The 19,404-nt window shown below is 45.2% G+C and overlaps 1 protein-coding gene across 5 annotated transcripts in view; it reads right to left on the bottom strand.

The window, feature by feature from the left end:
- The window catches only part of nav1b (neuron navigator 1b), a 59,056-nt gene extending 42,739 nt beyond the window's left edge, over positions 1 to 16,317 (bottom strand). For 2 of the 5 annotated variants that reach the window (XM_077013911.1, XM_077013913.1), the window contains exon 1: positions 5,124 to 5,819. In XM_077013911.1, coding sequence (XP_076870026.1) covers positions 5,124 to 5,760 — 637 coding nt within the window. In that variant the 5' untranslated portion in view covers positions 5,761 to 5,819. Of the gene's footprint in view, positions 1 to 5,123; positions 5,820 to 10,763; positions 10,856 to 11,776; positions 12,535 to 16,106 lie in introns of those variants that run through there. The other 3 variants (XM_077013909.1, XM_077013910.1, XM_077013912.1) reach the window with 3 other exon arrangements.
- Positions 16,318 to 19,404: the final 3,087 nt, after the last annotated feature.

Genomic DNA, 19,404 nt, shown 5'->3' with positions numbered 1-19,404 from the left:
TGTCCACAAAAACTATTTTAAGTTCACTCAGCTATTCTCACCATGTAACTGCAACAATGCTCATACATCAGTGCTCCAATGCCCTCTTGACTTTATTCAGTGACAAATTAGTCTTCAGTTAAAATTTATTTGTATCATTTATTTTTATATTGACCGGGTACCCTCCTCCATTGCAACAACTGTGTACCTTGAATAATGCGAGAAATGTTTGTTTGCATTGTCCAGCTTTCTTGACCTTTATACTATTAAAGTTCTATGTTCTCACATACTGAGCTCTGTAAACAGGGAAACTACAGTTTACCCATAAACCATAGTTTAATTAATGAAAAAATAGAGCAACATCAAAAATGTTCATTTACATTGACAGTGTTTGGCAAATGTGTGTCTGCATTTTGAATCCGATGTGTTTCCATAGATTCTTCCTTGTGTTATGAAACAGCCATTATACTGACACCTAGTGGCTTGGATGCTTCTGAGATTCTGCATGAACTGTGTTTTAAACATGGCTGCCTCCATGTGGAGTGCCTGCTCTATGGGGCATAAACTGGTTTCTTTGAGGACTACAAAACAGTTTGATTCTTTGTGAGCTGAACTCCATGTGAGCTGCAGTTCATAGAAAAAAAACAAATAATAAATCTTCACTTTCAGAAATATTGCTAACTTATTTATCCTTTAATTAACACTAAAAGGAGGACATCACAGCCTCAAGAGAAGGACATGTGGGTGAAAGACACTGTAACACAAAATTAAAACCTTGTCCAAAACTGTCTAGCGGACTGAGCTGACCAATTTGTTTCAGAAATTAATTATATAAATTAATGTTTAATTCACCAAATTTAACACCTATTTGCAGTGTCAGTCATAGTATACAGAAGGCATGAATTAATCACTCTTTCTTTTAAAAAAGAAGGAATGTGCTGACCACAGAGAAGTGGAGTTATTTGTATTTTTGTATCTTTCCATTTTCACACTGTTGTAAACATTCTAGCTAATTAGCATTTAGAGTGTGGACCTTGTGTAGTTAGCCAGTACGCGAGGTTCAAGGTGAGCTGTTAAACAAACAAAATATATGGTATTTGCTTTGACATATATGTAACACAGTGACATTATTGAATCCAGTATGTAATCCAGTAATATTGATCAGTGGGAAACTACCAGTTCTGTGCAGATGGATCACATGCTGTCCAGGAAATCTGGACTGTCCAGCCTAAACCCGGACATCTGGACACTCTAGACGTGGCAGGGTCATGCAAACTGTCTTCATGACAAAGTACAAGATGTTTAAGGGAGGTTCAGCATTCTTGTTTCAGATGTTACCAATGCATTTCCTAAATGTCACGGTTTTAGTGTTCGATGAGGCAGCCGACCTCCTGAAGGAGCAAGTCTAAACGATCAGGTAATTAACTCTAGAAAAACACAGCCCTCCCACGACATTGGACAGGACAGGCACTGAAACAACCTACGTGAATAATCAAAATGTATTTAAATATGCGAAAGCAAGCAAGCGCATCCACTTCACCCAAAGAATAAAGTGGCGTACGTCGGTAGCCTCTCTCAAAGCCAACAGTCTCTTCAGCGTGGGCCCTCGTAAGAGGGTGGGGGTGGTGGGTCGATCGGATCCCTACAGCCGGATACGTCTGAATCAGCCCATCACCTCCATGTAGCAGAACGAGCGACTGAATCGGGTGTTGCAGTCGCCTATGCTGCACGGAGGTCATACGGGCTTCGCCTATGGGCTTTGAGAAGGACGGAGTGGGGGACCTGGCTGATACAGTGACGGTCAACATGGTATCAGCATGTCCAATCAATCCCATGGTGTAGTTAGGCACGGCGCCGGCACTGACATTATTAACGACTGGGCTCAGCCAGACAGAGAGAGAGAGAAATAGATTGGGAGTGGAAGAGGGAGACAGAGAGATAGAGAGAGAGAGATTCCAAGAATGTATCATAGCGAGCTGATATCACTTGTCTATCAAAAATGATTTCTGATGGGAATGGGGAATTAACACGTGTCCTAATTAGCAGTGTCCATGTGTCCCCTGAGGGACCTGAGTGGAATAAATTGTAAATTATCTGCATCACTTTATTTCCCATAATTTAAACATATGCTTATCAAGGAGAAAATTGGTTATACATTTCTCCATATTACCTGGTATTATGTAATGTCACAGTGGTCAACAAATGTATGACAAGGCAACCAAACAGGGCAGAGGCAGGTGAAAGAGATACACAATGAGCAGATAAATGCTCATTTCACTTCATATCTGATACTAGAACTGAGGGGGAACGGAAACCTTACTCTGAAACAGGAGTTTTCTTATTTGATCAGAAGGGTCCCTGTTCTAAAGGTGTGATGCAGAAATGAAATTATGAACCAAAGTATGAACTGCTTTTCGCCATTTTCCTTTCATCTGGAAGGTCGTCGAGTCTGAAGACGCACGGTTTACTTCCTGGGATGCAGAAGTAGGTCGCGCGTGATGATGGTGGCGGTGTTTCAGAGACATCCTGAACCGACTGCAGCTTCCTCCTTCCTCATGGTCACATTGTGCTGCTGTGATAATCACAAAGGGCTGGTTCCTGTTTCATTAGGCTTCCTCTTCTGCTGTTTCTCCACGAGTGTCTCCGCACTCTCCTTCAACTCTCTCCAACTTGTTTTGTTCTTTTCTTCTGTTCCGTGCTGTACTGTGACCGTTGGGCCTCGTAGGCTTAAACAACCTCGCCATCCCTTAAAGTGCGACTTATGTTCACAGTGGAAGTTCAGAAGTGTTGGTGCCCAGGTCCACTGTGCTCACATGCCACGTCTTAGGTGAACTGCGTTTTCTAGACATGGCTCGTGGCCAAATGATAAATCAAATAACTTGTGACAAGTTTCAGCGTCCTGGCTTTTACGCTCTCAGCCGTGGTCAACAAAACCCTGCTGTAGTCTACTCAGTGTAGGGTCCTACTGTCTGAATTAGTCAGGGTCACGTTTGACCATGAGGAGCCAAACGTAGCCACGGGCTCCTATTAAATTTCTGCCTCTTGTGACTCCTTCTCAATTCGGTCCATTGTCCTTCTGCAGATATTCCAGGCAGGGTTTCCCCCGTAGGCCAGTGTCCCTGTCCAGCTGCACTGCGCTGTTTCATAGCAGCTGTATGCACAGTGAAAACCAATGTTTTATTCTCTGGCCCAATACGGTCCCATGGCCCGCGGAAGTACGCCGTTTCCCCTGGCATGCCGGGGCAGCACCGCGCCAGGTCAGGCGAAGGAGTCCATAAAGAAGGCTTTTATGCCTCGGTACATGGCACAGAACCATGAAATACAGACAAACCGTGCATATCGAAGTGCAGTTTGACAACTTTGAACAGACAACTTTGAATTGAAATTATTTCCTGAATGGAAAATTAAGTCTTTAGTTAACTGTGAATGCTTTGTGTTTAATGAATACTGGATTCACATAGGTGCCTCTTTATTAATGTGCTAAACTGTAAAAAAAAAAAAAATCTTTTGGCAAAACAATTTGGTTACCTTTTGGCAAAACAATTGAACATCAATATATTTTGGAGTGCGTTCCTTGACTGATGTTATCATATGTAATAGGTTTGAAACAAAACAGAGAAATAGCCTTATTTGCAGAATGTTAATAGAGAGCTATATTTGTCTCAATAGGCCAGACCCTACTGTCATTCGCTAGTTAACTCAATAGTTAAAACCTGGTTACACTAGTGTAATCTATTATAACCGTGTCTGGTTTTCAACAAGCATGGTTATTCTAGTTGCTCCGCTTTATGTGAAGATGACATTTTACAAATGGCCTTCCCTGGAAGTCAGTGAGTTAAACATATAAATATGTGGAGGTTACACGTAATTGAAACTAGAGGTCATGCATTAAAAAGCTAATGCATGGATACAAGGGGCATTGTAGTTTAGAAAACAAGGTGGGGTATTTGCACAATTTGCAGCCATAGCAATAGGCATTGAGAATCCTCAGCCTCTTTGTGTCTGTTCACCAGAAGACAAAATGCAGCATACCATGCCAAACACAATACAACCTTCCTGCAGAAAACCCACTAAGGCAGCAACGGTTGTGTCAGCATCAGATTGATAGTGAAAAAATGTTGTCTTGAGAATCTTCCTCCACGGCACGGTGATGGTGAGCTCGAACGATTCCGATTCACACAGCGCGTGCGAATGGCTCCTGAATCTGGAGCAGACCTTACACGATGGCGGTACGCAACCATGCCTGTCCGTCTGTCTGCCTTCCTGTCTGTCTGTCTGTCTCTCCCACGCTCGTTAGACATGGATGTGCCATCTGTTAGCAGTGGTGGATAAACAGGGCTAGCAGGAGACTGAGCTGTAGAGTGTTGGTGCGAGGAGAAAGAACAAAACCCCAACGGCCTGTCTCATCTCACCGCCTGGTCCCTCACCGTCCTCCGATAGCAGCCATTACCTCACTACAGATTACAGTGGAGCGACACCAGATCAGAAAACAAGCACACGTACACACACACGCGCACACACACACACACACACACACACACACACACATCCACACACACACACACACACACACACACACACACACACACACACACACACACACACACACACACATCCCACACCCACATGCATGCACACAGGCACTGCAGCAGGGAGACAGAAGAAAGCATATCAGTGTGCCAAACACCGTCTGCAAAGCTACTTCCGACAATCACGGCACGGCGTAAAGAAATAGTCCCGCAGCGATCATTTCTAGCCACAAATTCCCATAAGCCAGAAAGCAGTGTGTCAGGAGAGAATGAAATCACAAGGACATGATTGCACCAAGAACAATGGCTAGTAATATAAAGCTAATTGCCCGTGCCTCCCTGTCATAACAGCTATATCATTTATGGAATTTAATAATAACCACAACAGCAGGAGGGTTCCAAGGGCAAACACTATAAATAGTGTGACCTGGTCAGGTGCAAGACCAGGACTCTCAGCCAGCCCACACCAAGCAGTACCGCATGCATTTGAGAGCACAGTAGCTTCTAGCAAGCAGCTATGCCCACTGATGAGGTGGGTGTGATTGCCATCTATTTAGCTGAGGTGTTGAGAGGAGCTTCAGCCGAGGCTATACGGACACACCGTGGTGTACTCACCAAGCACCTGACTGAAGAGTAACTGTTCCAGGTCCCCAAGAACCGTGACCACTAGCTCCGGATCCACCTTCAAGAAAGGCTTGTCGGCACCTTCCTCACCCTGACCTTTGGCCTCGGACTCTCCCTGAGCCCCGGCTGCGGTCTTCTTCCCGGGAGCCTTGGCCTTGCTGGAGAGGATGTCGTCGTCCGACTTGCCGTCGTCCGCGGCTTTGCTGAGGGGCTTCACCTCCGCGTAGGGGCCGCGCGGGATTCGGCTCTGGGTCTTGGCCAGGGCTCCCGGCGCGGCGAGCGGGGTGAAGGGCTTGGGCTTGGCCTGGAAGAGCGAGTGCTCCGATTTGGAGAGGCTCCGCGAGAGCTGGGCCCCACCGACGCCCCCGCCCCCGCCCGCGGGTTTGGGCTTGCCCGCCTTCAGGTGGCCCTGGCCGCCTTTGCCCATGTCGTCGCACCACTTGGGCTCGTACAGCTGCATCTTCTTCTCGGCGTCCGTCAGCACGGCGAGGTTGGTGAGGGAGCGCTGCTTGCGCAGGCTGGCGGCCACGGGGATCCGTCCCTCTCCGCCGCCCCCCGTGCGGTACACCTTCAGCTCGCTCCGTGCCACGCTCTGGGGCACGCCGGACTTGCCCCGCTTGGCAGCCATGCCCGCGACTCTGCCCTCCGTGGCGACAGTGCGCTTGCGTGCCTCCTGCTCGCTCTGCCGTGCCGCACCCCCTCTCCCGCCCCCCCCCCCCACCACCTCCTCCTTCCTTTCCTCTTACGCTGCCCCCGAGTCTCTTCCTCTACGGGAGAGCATTTAGAGCAGCTACAGCCCACAGCAGAGGACGAGGGAGGAGAGGAAGAGTGCGCAGACTCTGCCCTTTCTTTCTTTCTTCCCCTCTCTCTCTCTCTCTCTCTCTCTCTCTCGCCCTCTCTCTCTCTCTCCCTCTCTCTCTCTCTCCCCCTCTCTCTCTCTCTCTCTCTCTCTCTCTCTCTTTCTCTCTCTCTCTCTCGCCCGCTCTTGTTCTTTCTCTTTAAGGCAGGAAGAAAAGGCTAATTCTGTCTCCTCTCGTCCTCCCTACGCCTTCCTGTCTGCCTCACCGCTGCCCCGGTGTTCCTCCCTTTCTCTCTCTCTCTCTCTCCTCTCGTCCTCTCTGGTTCATTTCTCTCCTCCCGTCTTCCTGCTGCTGAACCACGCAGCAACCGAGTGACAGCAGCAGCGCACGCAACAACAATCCCTCCCCCTTCTCTCTCTCTCTCTCTCTCTCTCTCTCTCTCTCTCTTCGCCCCCTCTCTCTCTCTCTCTCTTCCTCCTCTTTCCCTGGCTCAGTCCTCTTTCTCGGTGCTCCACTCAGTCTCAGCAGAATGTGTGAGGAGCAAGGGGATGATGACAAAGTCCAAACCTCTCTTTTAATTTCCTCCTAGTGTGGTACATCCTTTCATGCGTTTCCACATGGCTTCCCTCCCTCCTTTGTTTCCCCGGCCCCTCCCCCGCTGGGCGTGCACACTCATTACATTCACACTTGTATTATGTATTAAGTGTTAGCCATTGGGCAAAATGCAGTCACTGCAGTAAACACTAGAGAGATCTAAAAATTACTGCAAAAATCCAATTATAAGATATAAATACCTCTATATTAATCGTAGTTTTCTGTGAAAGATCCATATACATTTACTTGACTACATTTGGATTCTGTAAAGAACAAGTAACAATGAAAGTCAACCTGAAATAACCACTGATATTTCACTTCTTACGGAAGTGATTTGGTATTGTCACACGTGGTCTTTTATTGTTCCAAACCAGATCCAGCCAGCCTGGAGACGCGTTTGAGAAACGCCACGAACGTCTCGGCCACTCTGAGCACCGGAGCCATTTGTTGGGTCACATTTTTTCTTAATCAAAATCAGAGGCTATGGGGCAATACTTCCAGCTTATCGTTCAGACCCCTGCGGACACCGGCTCCTTCAGCCCTGCTCTGTGCCCGGCGTGTTGAAGGAGGTATTTTGAGACCATCCCTGGGATCATGGTTCTTGACGGTTCATACCCATATCTCCGTGGAGTATTCTGCAATGCTCGGCTGGAAAGGCAGTCTCCATAGCAACCATGCTGCCTACATCACAACATGCATTAGGCCTTCTGCGTCCCGTCGTTTGGCTGTGTGGCTACGTCAGCTCCAGATTTACACTTCTACCGTTTTCTTTCTTTCTTTTGCAAACGCTCGGTGCCTCGCCAGTCTCACTGAAAGCAACAGCCCTGGCTAAGACCTCCTTGACCGGCCCGGGGCAACTGACCAGTTTAGGGCTGCATCTAAAGAGAGGCTGTAACGCTCCCCCACTGAGTTTGTGTTCCCCCGGCTTACCTCATGCTGATCACGGGCCATCTGAGGTAATTCAAAGGCAAATAAGTCAACTGATGTAACCGTGGGCTAAAAGGCAGCTGAGAAGAATAGCCTCTTTTGTTTTCCTTTATCACGAGCCTTGCCATCTCACTGGCTACTTCTGGTTGCTTCATTTAAGTGAAAAGCACACTTCCTGTGCACAGCATCACAAAAAGAACCATACTCTGTGACTTCCATGTTAATTTTCTACCTAAAGTGAACCAAATGCTAATTCTAACAATTATTGGCAATAAACTACCATGTGAACGTTAGCATAATCATAAATGTTGTTTGAGCAACGCTGCAGAACTCTGTTGCAGATGAAAACTTTGATTTGGGTCTTTTTCCCCAAGTCCTAAATGCGGCCTGATGTGGCCACTCTCTGTACGGAGGCTTCCCACACATCTGGATTGCATCGTGAAGCTTGTGGTTGGCCAGTGCAGCTGTCTGTTGACACGTGAGCATCCCCGAGGCTGGGCCTGCTCCGTCCATTACACCACCCCTGCTCCGTCACCCCATTACAACATGGCCATAAATTACAAAGGCTGAATAGAACGGCTAAGAGCAATCCCCATGTTTCACTTGGTGCATGCAAAGGGAAATCCTAAAGGTGTGTGTGTGTGTGTGTGTGTGTGTGTGTGTGTGTGTGTGTGTGTGTGTGTGTGTTCATGTGAGTGTGTGCATGTGTGCATGCATGTGAGTGTGTGCGTGCGTGTGTGTGTGTGTGTGTGTGTGTGTGTGTATTCAAGACATCTTCCTAATCTTTCAAGATTAAAACACTTCACTGGGTAATAAAACAGTCAAGAAATCATTTAACTAAGTGGAATGTAAACTTGCAGCCTAAGAGTCTTCACCGTATTTATCCCCGTCTGCACATATGCTGAATATTAGGCTAATCACGCAATGCTTAGTCTGCTAGAGACCTGAGGACCTGAAGACTGAATTAGTGTAAAGCCTGTTAGCGTTTCCTTTCAAAGTTCCCGAAACCAATTTGTTCATCTTTTGTTATTACTCTCATTTGGAGGGTGTCCTGGCAGAGAAAAGAATAAACAGTGATTCGACTAGGAGAACAGATTTTTATTGGTCCAAAACTCTGCCCCTGAGGAACACCAAGTGACATTCGGTGGCAGAGGGTGAAACAGGACACCTGACTATAATCCTACAGATAGACAAACTGGCATCTGTCGATTCAGTGTCCTGTAGTCACAAGACCTCAATGCAGCTGCTCTACCAGAACTTGCAAGAAATGAGTGCTCAATCACCATCATTGAGAACTACTCTGTGATGTGCAGATAGACCCCTGACACTTTAAACTGGAACCAATTTATCCACAAAGAAAAATCTTTACCAATTTACTGGGAGAGACTGCCGAATAGAATTTTCTTTTCTTAATTTCTTTTCTTTTTTTATTCCTCCCATTGTCAAAGTTGTGTCCACAAAACTACAGTGTTTTGGACCAATGTTCGAAAACCATGATCTAAAAGACCCGTGATGCCAGTTAAAACACATCATCTTTCTGTGGGCCAACATAAAAATGAGCAGTTACGGTGGGAATAGGTAGCTTATGGAAATAATGTACTATGTACTGCAAAATCACCCCAGTGTCTTTATATTTCTCAACATGTACTCCATCTGTCAACAAATGATTCTCATAAATTGTAAAGAAATCCTCTTATATAACTCTCACAACCTCTTGCAACACTGTAGTGACCTAGAAAAACAGTGAAGCAAAACATGCAGTCAATTATTGGCAATGCGAGTGATTAATCATATTACAAAACTACAGCAAGGATTTCGAAACACTGGGGACCAGGGGACTGGACAATGGAATGTGTGGGATTTGGAAAAACAAAGCTGTCAGAATCGTGCACATGTTATTTACAGTATGTTTTCTCATGCTTTCTATGCCAAAAGTCTGCTCACGAAATCACCGTGAAGCATCCTCACACAGACAAATGCGACGAGCAGGCATACAGTGGTCCAGTATAGTACCTCTGCAATTAATCGGTGATCCAGCATATCACCTCTGCAATGAATCTTTAGCTCTAACTACTAGGACCAGCTTCCTGGCATTTGTTACATTTAAGCTGCAAAGGGTTTTTATCCCAGACTCTCCAAGTTTCTCACTGAGTCAAAACAGTGTTTCCACTGTAGACTCCCCTAGACTCCCACGAGTCAAAACGCCAAGACCATTTAAACTAGTGAAATCGATATTGACTGTTATCTGTAAAGGGCCTGGGAAACATTAACAAAACTTGCTTTTTCAGATAGTATGTCCAGCTATGTGACTTGCAGGTAACAAGTGTACTCACAAGTATAACCAGGCAAACTATATCAACAAAAAAAGCCTAACATGTTATTTAGATTAGTATTGCATTGTAAAATTATCAACGAATTTTAAACTGCCATATCAGATTAATATTTGAGCAACCATCACTCTGTCCTCTGGTATGTGTCTTTGTATGCTTAACTATAAATGTACCCTCAGGTATGTATATCTAGTTACCTATTAAACACTAAGAAAAGTGAGAAGTTGGTCCTTGATGGAGAATGTGTCTGCACAGTAATATGTGTCAGTAAGCGAGTGAGAAGAAATTTAAAGAGGTTTAAAGTTGCTGAAAGAGTCTGTGAGCCAGTGTGGTTTCAACCAACAGTAGCATGCATCTGCTTTGCTATTAACTTGCATTATGTGCAAGAGCGCTAGGGTTGTGCCACCTGCTTCAACCTAAGCTCATCGTTATCATTTGAAAACATCGATATGCCAAACCAAACCAAAACCTTTTTTGCTAGTCTCCTTTATGTAGAAATCGGTGAATAGAAGGGCAATGAAAAAAAAAACATTTAGGAAACTATCCATCCATCTGTACCTCTAACAGCCTGTTAAATGCATAAAACATCCGTCTAAGTTTGGACAGTGATGGTATGCATGAGTGCAGCTGTAGACCGTGGTCCCGTAGTTACTACTGAACTGCACTCATTTCTCAGGACGCACGAGTCCCTGGGCCTATACGCTCAACTGACAGCAAAGCTATGATCATGGAAAAGCTATCATGGAAAAGGCGAAGCCGGTCTCAAACAGTCCAGCTGTCTGAGCTATGGCGGGACTCTGAATGTGGAAACAGAGACAAAATAGCACGCTCTCATTGCACCTAGCAATTGCAGAGACAGTAATTACATCTGATTCTGCCAGGCTTGAATTATATCCAATGTCAAAGGCCTTTAATAATAGATCACAAAGCAAGTGTAAGACACCAACCATGAACTCCAGGGTGCTGCGGGGGGAACTCACCCAAATCTTCACAGCATACTTCCACCGAGTCTGAAGAGCAGTCGCTCATGTCCTCCAAGGAGGAAGCATCTGTGTCCTCCTGGACCTGAAGCCTTGAGCACAGACAGACATGGACATGTGCACGCCTATAAATCTTAGCCTTGAAATAATAAAAACTGCTTTGCAGTCAGACATAGTCTGGCAATATATGTTTGTTATAGCACTGTGTGAACGCACTGGCTTTTTTGCATGGAGATGCAGAGCAGCAGAACTTCCACCATCAAACTAAGTCTAACTCACCAGTGTGTAAGCCTAACTCACCAGTGTGAAGCCTAACTCACCAGTGTGTAAGCCTAACTCACCAGTGTGCAAGCCTAACTCACCAGTGTGTAAGCCTAACTCACCAGTGTGAAGCCTAACTCACCAGTGTGTAAGCCTAACTCACCAGTGTGTAAGCCTAACTCACCAGTGTGCAAGCCTAACTCACCAGTGTGTAAGTCTAATTCACCAGTGCGTAAGCTTAACTCACCAATGCGTAAGCCTAACTCAACAGTGTGTAAGCCTAACTCACCAGTGTGTAAGCCTAACTCACCAGTGTGTAAGCCTAACTCAACAGTGCGTAAGCCTAACTCACCAGTGTGTAAGTCTAACTCACCAGTGTGTAAGCCTAACTCACCAGTGTGTAAGCCTAACTCACCAATGTGTAAGCCTAACTCACCAGTGTGTAAGCCTAACTCACCAGTGTGCAAGCCTAACTCACCAGTGTGTAAGCCTAACTCACCAGTGTGTAAGTCTAACTCACCAGTGCGTAAGCCTAACTCACCAATGCGTAAGCCTAACTCAACAGTGCGTAAGCCTAACTCACCAGTGTGTAAGCCTAACTCACCAGTGTGTAAGCCTAACTCACCAATGTTTAAGCCTAACTCACCAATGCGTAAGCCTAACTCACCAATGCGTAAGCCTAACTCACCAGTGTGTAAGCCTAACGGTGGTGATCGTACTGTGTGACGTTTTAGAACTATAAACTCTCTCACCTGAACCTGAACGGTGCCACTGCAGCCATATGAGGAGATTGACCACTTGCAGAGTTGTTGTTTGCTCTGGTGTTCTGGGCTGTGGGCCTGTGAGACATCACAGTTCTCTCATTTGTGCTGCCGTTTGTCACTTTGCTTCTTTGCTTGTTGACGGCAGGTGGATTACCACAGGACACTCCCCATACAAGATTCTGATTGGCTGTTTGGAGACGAGGTTGACCCTCCTTAGCTCTCCCGGCCTGCAAATCCTGTGCCAGCGTACGGGACGGTGGCTGAACGTCAGCGTTATCCAGACTCTTGAAATGGACCTGTCCTGATCTCCAGTTCTTGTTTCTGGTTGTCGCCAGCTCTCTCGCGCCCTCCTGGGTCAGTGGGCCTCTTCGAAGGTCCGCCGTGTCCTTGGAGCGGAACACGTTCTGCCTGGTGACCCGCGGGCTGCTGTTGGTGGAGCGTGAACCCATGGTGCTCCAGGGCGAGGGTCCGGACGGAGCGGCTCTTTGACATGGACCCCGAACCCCCGACCCCACCTCCACCCGCAGGTCCTTAGAGCCGCTGCGACTAGCAGGGGTAGACGGGGAGGTCACCCGCCCCCCAGACAGGCACTGCCCGGCTGGACCTGTGAGGTTGCTGCTCAGGAACGGGGTGTTCAGTTTGGAGAAGGTGCGGGGCAGAGGGATCCCTGAGGCCCCGTGGTCCTGAGAGACCCGCTTCATGTTGACTCCAGCACTCATGGCTCAAAAGGATCAGCAGGAAAAACTCTAGAGGGAAAAAAACGACGACGACACTCTTATTTACAGTAAACTGAAAACATGCCAAACAAACATAGAGCAATGTGTTTTGCCACTGCCACTGATGTGTGTGGTAAATGTGGTCTTACACAGTGAAAACCTCAGTGTTAAATTAGTATCTAAGAATAACACCTACTCTTACATTGTCTTCTGGTGTCTAGATGGAATTCCATAAACACTGCATGTATTAAACTGCCACTGTTTGCCCACAGCTATAGTGTAGCCTGCGTATTACAAAGTATAGAGCTAAAACTTCAGCAGTGTATCAAAACAGAATAGTATGAACTTCAGCAGACAGATGGAATTATTTATAATGATGGGGAGAGTATAAAAACACAGATGTAATATGGTGAAGTAGAATAACAGCAGTTGCCCAGAGCACGTTTTAGCAGGGCGACAGTATGTTTGCTCCTTGGGAACACACCCTATGACCTTGATGTTGTTGGTACCATGTTGCAAACATCTTGCACTGCCCAGATGGGCTACAGAAATGTGGAATAAGCATGAGCAACTATACTTAGCTTCTCACATTCTTATCTAAATTAACATAGGTTTCTGTGATTAGGGTGAAAGCACGTAATGTGGAAACCCTATAGTAATTGCTTGAGTTTTTCTTATTATTTTTCCCCAACAAAACACATTGTACATTCTAGACTGTATGGTGTACAAAGACCAAATTTGGCAAAAAGGTGCAGTGCATGTGGTAGGCCTCACTCAACAACCCTAGATTTTGGGTGGCGCTATAGCACAACATTTCACGTTTTCCAAAATATCTCCTAAACTGTGCAGTCAAACTGAAAAATTATTTTCTCTTTCTGACAAATGTCTTGCATCTTTCACCTATTTGCTTCAAATTCTGAAAATGTACTGTTCTTTTTTTATCTACTGTTTTTTGGCAACTCAGTGTTTTGTGTCACACCAGTTTTTCCTAGTTTTCATCATTCCTGTGCCAATCAATACTGTAAAATTTTCAGTCTGGTTGCCATGCGTCATTCAACAGCTCTGAGTTTCATTTACTTAAACAGCTTTACCTCAGCAATACTTCAATCAATCTTTATGAAACTGGACGCGGTGACAGAGCACATGATTTTGAGGTCACATGCCAACAGTGTTCAATAGGAGGCGCTATAATGTGGGAAAATGTTTTTCTTCCGAAGCATTAGTCACATCATTATTCAATTAATAATAATGGACTCGACTTGTGTCAAGGCCTTAGTGTGTCAGAGATGATGTCATACCTCAATAAACATGGCTGCCATCAGCAAGTTAAGACTTAACACTGATCAACTGCCACAAAAACTGTGTGTGTGTGTGTGTGTGGGGGGGGGGGGGGGGGGGGGGTTGTTATAGCTGCAAAATAACCATATCTCTGACATGGTTTATACTGGAGTCATATAATGACACTCATTCTATTCTGCACAGAAAGACTCTCATCTTTGCAGTTACAAGTGTTTAAAAAATCTTGAAACTCGTGCTTTTTTAACTACTCCTAGCATTTTCAAGCATTCTCGCCATCTTTGGTGTTATATTAATCCCCATAGTGTGAAATTAAACAATTGTCAAAAAATATACTTTTTCACATTGTGTGACTGAAACACAGCGATCAATCACTACCAGCGTGGTATCTCTCAAAGTCAGCAAATGTATGTCGAATCACAATCTGAGGACTGCCAATTTTGGCATTGAAATATGAAATCTAGAGTGAACACTGACATTGGACACTGACATGTTGTTTCAGTATGCATTCTAATCAAAAGTAAACCGTTTCCTCAAAAGAGGAGTCCCTGTAATTGGGTCATCACCATTAGCTCAACAGGTTGTGCAAGATGCACCAAATGGCAAATATTGCTGATGTCTACAACTCACTTGGATGTATGTTTGAGCCCCATGTTGGAAAGTGATCTTGTGAAACTTATTTACATTTTCCTCCATTCAAAAAATGTTCACTTTGAAAATACAATGCTCAAACTTGAATTCGGCAAGCCATTCATAATCAAGGGCCAATGTCCGTGCTTGAACCCGGAATCGTCACTATATTAAGCATTTGTGTTTTTGCATGATCATAAAAATTATGAATGCAATTTGCAATGGTCAATGACACTTTATCATGGCAGTGTAATGAAGTGTCAGTTTCCTCCTAAACAATAATGGCTTTTTGCTGATATTGCATCCATTTTATTAATTTACCCTTTGCCACACATTGAGATTATAATCTCTTTTGCAAGAGCAACAGGACAAGAAGTTCAAATGGCTAAATATGTGCTCTTCATGTGCTCTTACAGAAAGAATACACAACCATCTGCACAAGCTAAAACCACCTGGATGAGGTCCTGGATGAAGAACTGCATTCAATTGTCTTTTAATTACATAAATGGCATAAAGGGACACACGCGTTATAGCTGACATTTCCAGAGCGTCACGCAGAAGCTCGCTGTGCCAGATCTAGGGTTGCTCTACATGCGCCGTGAGCAGAGGTCCTCTGACAGGCTGGCGCCGCTCGATACCCTCAGCGGGCACAGGCAGCCCTCTCTGCTGGCCCACATGCCCCTACCTCACAGCGACTGGCACAGAACCGGCCCGCTCTGCCCAGGTCAGACTCCCAGGCCCAGCAGAACCACAGGTACGATTCAACCCACTTCATCTGCAAGGACCTGTAAAAACAGGTCTCTGGTGGGGGGGGGAATGAGATCATAACCAACTCCTGATGCTCTCCAAGATGGTGCTGCTCTCCCTAACACTCGACCAAGAGAAACATTGAAAGCATCATGCAAACAGCAACTTCAAGCTCGACCCCCCCACCTCAGAAAAATGAACACTCATGAGTATATGCCTTCAATCAAGCACTGCTGTAGTGGTCAGTCATAAGATCCTCATGTGCTTAGCATGGCATAGCTGATGCTTCCTCTTTTCATCAGCCTCAGTTCACCCACTCCGCTGGATGACTGGACAAGACTTTTGTGGGTACCCAAGTGGAACCGGACAGGGCCATCATGTCTCTTTTACACTACCTTAAACTACATAAAATCAAATAACCTGCTCGTATGACTTTAAAAGTTTAAGAGGTCAACCAAACCCCAAGTCAATGTCAGAGTGAAAACTACCACTTCGTGATGAAACACAAAGAGTAAAAACAAAACCTTCAATAGTGCAGTAAAAGATATAATGGACTGAAAGGAGTGGACAGATTCGTGAGAGAGGCTTTGCAGTAGGTTAATCAATTAGCTTCAGAGAGCCTGTAATCAATCAATACTCAGCCCCGAAATTCAATATTCTCTCCTGGCCCAGTCAGTGGAGACACCCTGGGGAGCCAGGCCCGTCAGCAGCCCATGTCTCGCTCTTTTCTCATGACACTGCAATCCCGTTAACGGAGGGAGTGGATTCTGGTCAAGTGGCCAGAGATGGAAAATCCAGCCCCTAAGCAGACACCGGTATTGGACTGGTAGAGTGACACAGAGAAATCACAGTTCACTAACCGCTCCCAACACATTACTAACGCATGTGGCTTATCTTAGGAAAATTCAGCCGCAAAACCTGCCGCTCACCTGGGACCACTGGGCCGTCCTGCTCACGTCCTCTCAGTCGCAGGATAAAGTCCCGTAGCAGCCAGAGCAACAAAGCTGCCTTTGTCTGTGTTTGCTGTGCCAGTTGTTATCCGCAGGGGTGAAGTAAACCTCTAATGCCGTCTAACAGAGCCAGAGACAGCCACGTGCTGCCACTCCGAGAACGGGGGAGGAGACTGGAGACACACGGGACCATCAACGCGACTGCGGCACCGTCCAAAGAGGAACATTCTCCCACCCTCTCTCTCACCCTCTGTCTCGGTATCTTTATTTTACCGTGCGACACGCTGACACACACTTACACACACACACGCACTTCAGTGACTCATATTTCTATTAGTAATGACATCATGCCAAAGCTGTCCCCTGTGGTCATGTCTTACTCACTGTTTGAGCCCACCTTTCAGTTCAACTTTAGTCATCACTCCACCATCAGTCAGCAGCTCCGGTACACACTCCACCCTCTCCGTGACAGCCCGCTCCTTACCCATGTTACAGACCTACGAATAAACCGAACCGTCCCAGTGAAGTATGAGAGAAGGACTCCTACAATAACACCATAAATACTCTTAAATCTGATAACTCTGCTGTGTAGGACCAATGTTTACAGCATTTGTGTCCATACACAAACATAGTGGGAATTCTGAATCAGCTATGACTTATACGCACAGTATTTCCCACTGTACCCTTCACACTTCACAATGCTATTTTGTCACTTTTTTCACATTTTTATGTAACAGGCCTGATTTCATTTGTTAAATTTAGATCCGAGACCCACATTCAGTAATTCTGTTTTTTCTATCTGTCTTTGTCACATTCGGTCTCGTCAGAGGAAGAGAGGGAGAGATAAAAACAGAGAGAGAATGAGAAAGGCAGAGAGAGAGAGACAGACGGAGAGTGAGACAGCAAGGCAGGCTGGGCGGGAGGCACTTCAGATCCGATTTAGCTCAGAGACGGCAGTGAGAGGCGGAAGAAATGGAGAGGGGGGAGAGGGAGAGAGAGAGAGAGAGAGAGAGAGAGAGAGAGAGAGAGAGAGAGAGAGAGAGAGGAAGGGGAGGCGGCCAGCAGCTGGCGGAGAGGAAGCACACCTCTGTCACTAATCATGGAAGTTGTGTCAGATCCAACTGCAATAACAAGTCTGCCAGAGGTACATTGTTATCACTGATCTTCATCTGTTATTGCAGTGAGTTCATATATGCTTTCATCAACGAATAGACGTTTAGCTTTGATTATCACCAACCCCTACTATGTGAAACGGTTTAAAGGGACCATCAAATTTGAAGGAAAATTCAAATATTACCTTATAATCTGTTAATACATTCACCTTAAATCTGTGGTCCTGATTTATCATGTCATTGTTGGTCAGCATAAACCAACTATATCTACCAGGGGCACTGGTAGATTTAACCCCTAAAATCAGGCTTCTCAGATCAGAATTTCTCTCTCTCTCTCTCCTCTCTCTCTTTCTCTCAGTCTCTGTCTCTCTTCGTGTTGCCTTTTCTTCCCGGAACTAGTCACTGCTAATCCAATTCTCCAATTCTCCCTCCATTCACTTCAGCCAACAGGTCTTCACCCACCCCTCCCCAGCCTCGTAGAGCTAACACAATTAAAACACACCATCTGTTTTTCCCACAGGAATCTAAGTGGCCCATTCCATCGCACAGGAAGCAGTCCTGAGAGGAGTCTGCACTAAACACAAGGCTACAGAAAAGCCTGACTAACAGAAATGTGAACCGTCATTGTAAAACAAGCAGTTAAAAACAAGCAGTGCGAGACCAGCATCATTTAGCAACACAACTGAAATTTGCAGAAGAACAATATTATCTGTTGTGTGGCGGATAAGGTGGGACTGAACAGAGTTCACACTGTGCTAATTTAAAAAATACCTTTCAAAATTGAATCCAGCATTGCACAGATATACCCTTGCAAGCACAAAACCTACATAAGCACCCTAAGTTGAGACAACGCACACATTTAAATAAAGAGTCCGCCCTGTTCAGTCATGAAAAACACTAATGAGACAGGCACACTGATATCTGTCTAATTAGTGGTACGAAATGAAGACAGATCTGTCGTCTTCAGTCTGAAAACAGTCCCTCATCCCTTACCCTCAGTCCCCTACTGAGCCTTTTAGATAGTGCCCAAATGGTTTCTTAATTTGACCTGTGACTGACCTGAGGACCCAGGCCTTGCTACAGCAGCAGATTAGCCTTGCAGGCTGACCTCAGGGTAATGGAGCAACATGAACACCGGCAGTAGCCTGGATTAAACTGATCTGGGAGAGGTGAGATGGCGTGTCTTTAGTACCGTCAGTCACCACTGCAGCCATGTGTGCTGGAAAACCACTGCAAAATTTCATCATGAAGGCTTCATAAGTACCGACATGTATGACACAAAATCTTAAAATAGATGTAAATTAATTTCTGATTTTCAAAAAACCTGGATAACGTAACAAATAACGTGATTGATTATTAACACATAAAAGGATTGGTTTCATTGTAGCCTTTTCTGTATTAAGAGGACAAAACCAGAATGCACCCTTTTGTTTCGTATCTGAGACCATTGCTCCAACAATAACACCACACTGTGTCACCGAGGCATAGCACCACTGGGACATAGTTCAGTGGCTCATTGTATTTTCCAGTGTACATTTCCATATTCCAGCTGATGATGGCAAGACAATAATGTAGAAAAAGTTGAATACTTGCTCAGCTATTTATAGTAATGGATATATATATGTAAAGCAAACTAATCATTAAAGAAGACAATGCATCACAGCAAAAATATTTATTCATGTTTTGCATGCAAATTACATTTATTTGAGTACATACAAATGTACAAAGTAAATACAACGTAAAGTCTTAAAGCTGCACTACATGAGATTTGTTTGCTGAAAGTCCCATTACTGAGTCAAGAGGAAAGAAATACCTGCTAAAATATGGTGTATTTTTGCTGCTACAATCACCGTATAAAGCATGAAATATTCATTCAAAAGTCACAGCTGTCGGGTCAGATTTAGCAGGAGTTTTTCAGTATATGTCAGACGTCGTTACATATTAACGTCACACGTGCCGCCTCAGAGAGATGGTTACCTGAGTTACATCGGTGGAGGCGTGTCTCACCCTGCTGATCTGTACTTCATGTTTTTTTGTTTTTGTAGCATTTAATTTCAAATTCATATCCATACACCACTGCACAAATTCCTCAACCACTGGGCCAAATTGCTGAATATGAAGACATTTTAATTGGAAACCCAGCGGTCTGCTGCAGTTTCATGGAC

This window comes from Brachyhypopomus gauderio, chromosome 8 (assembly GCF_052324685.1).
Source record: "Brachyhypopomus gauderio isolate BG-103 chromosome 8, BGAUD_0.2, whole genome shotgun sequence".
Taxonomy (NCBI): domain Eukaryota; kingdom Metazoa; phylum Chordata; class Actinopteri; order Gymnotiformes; family Hypopomidae; genus Brachyhypopomus; species Brachyhypopomus gauderio.
Note: the sequence above shows the minus strand (reverse complement) of the source record. Positions and strands in the feature narration are given on the sequence as shown.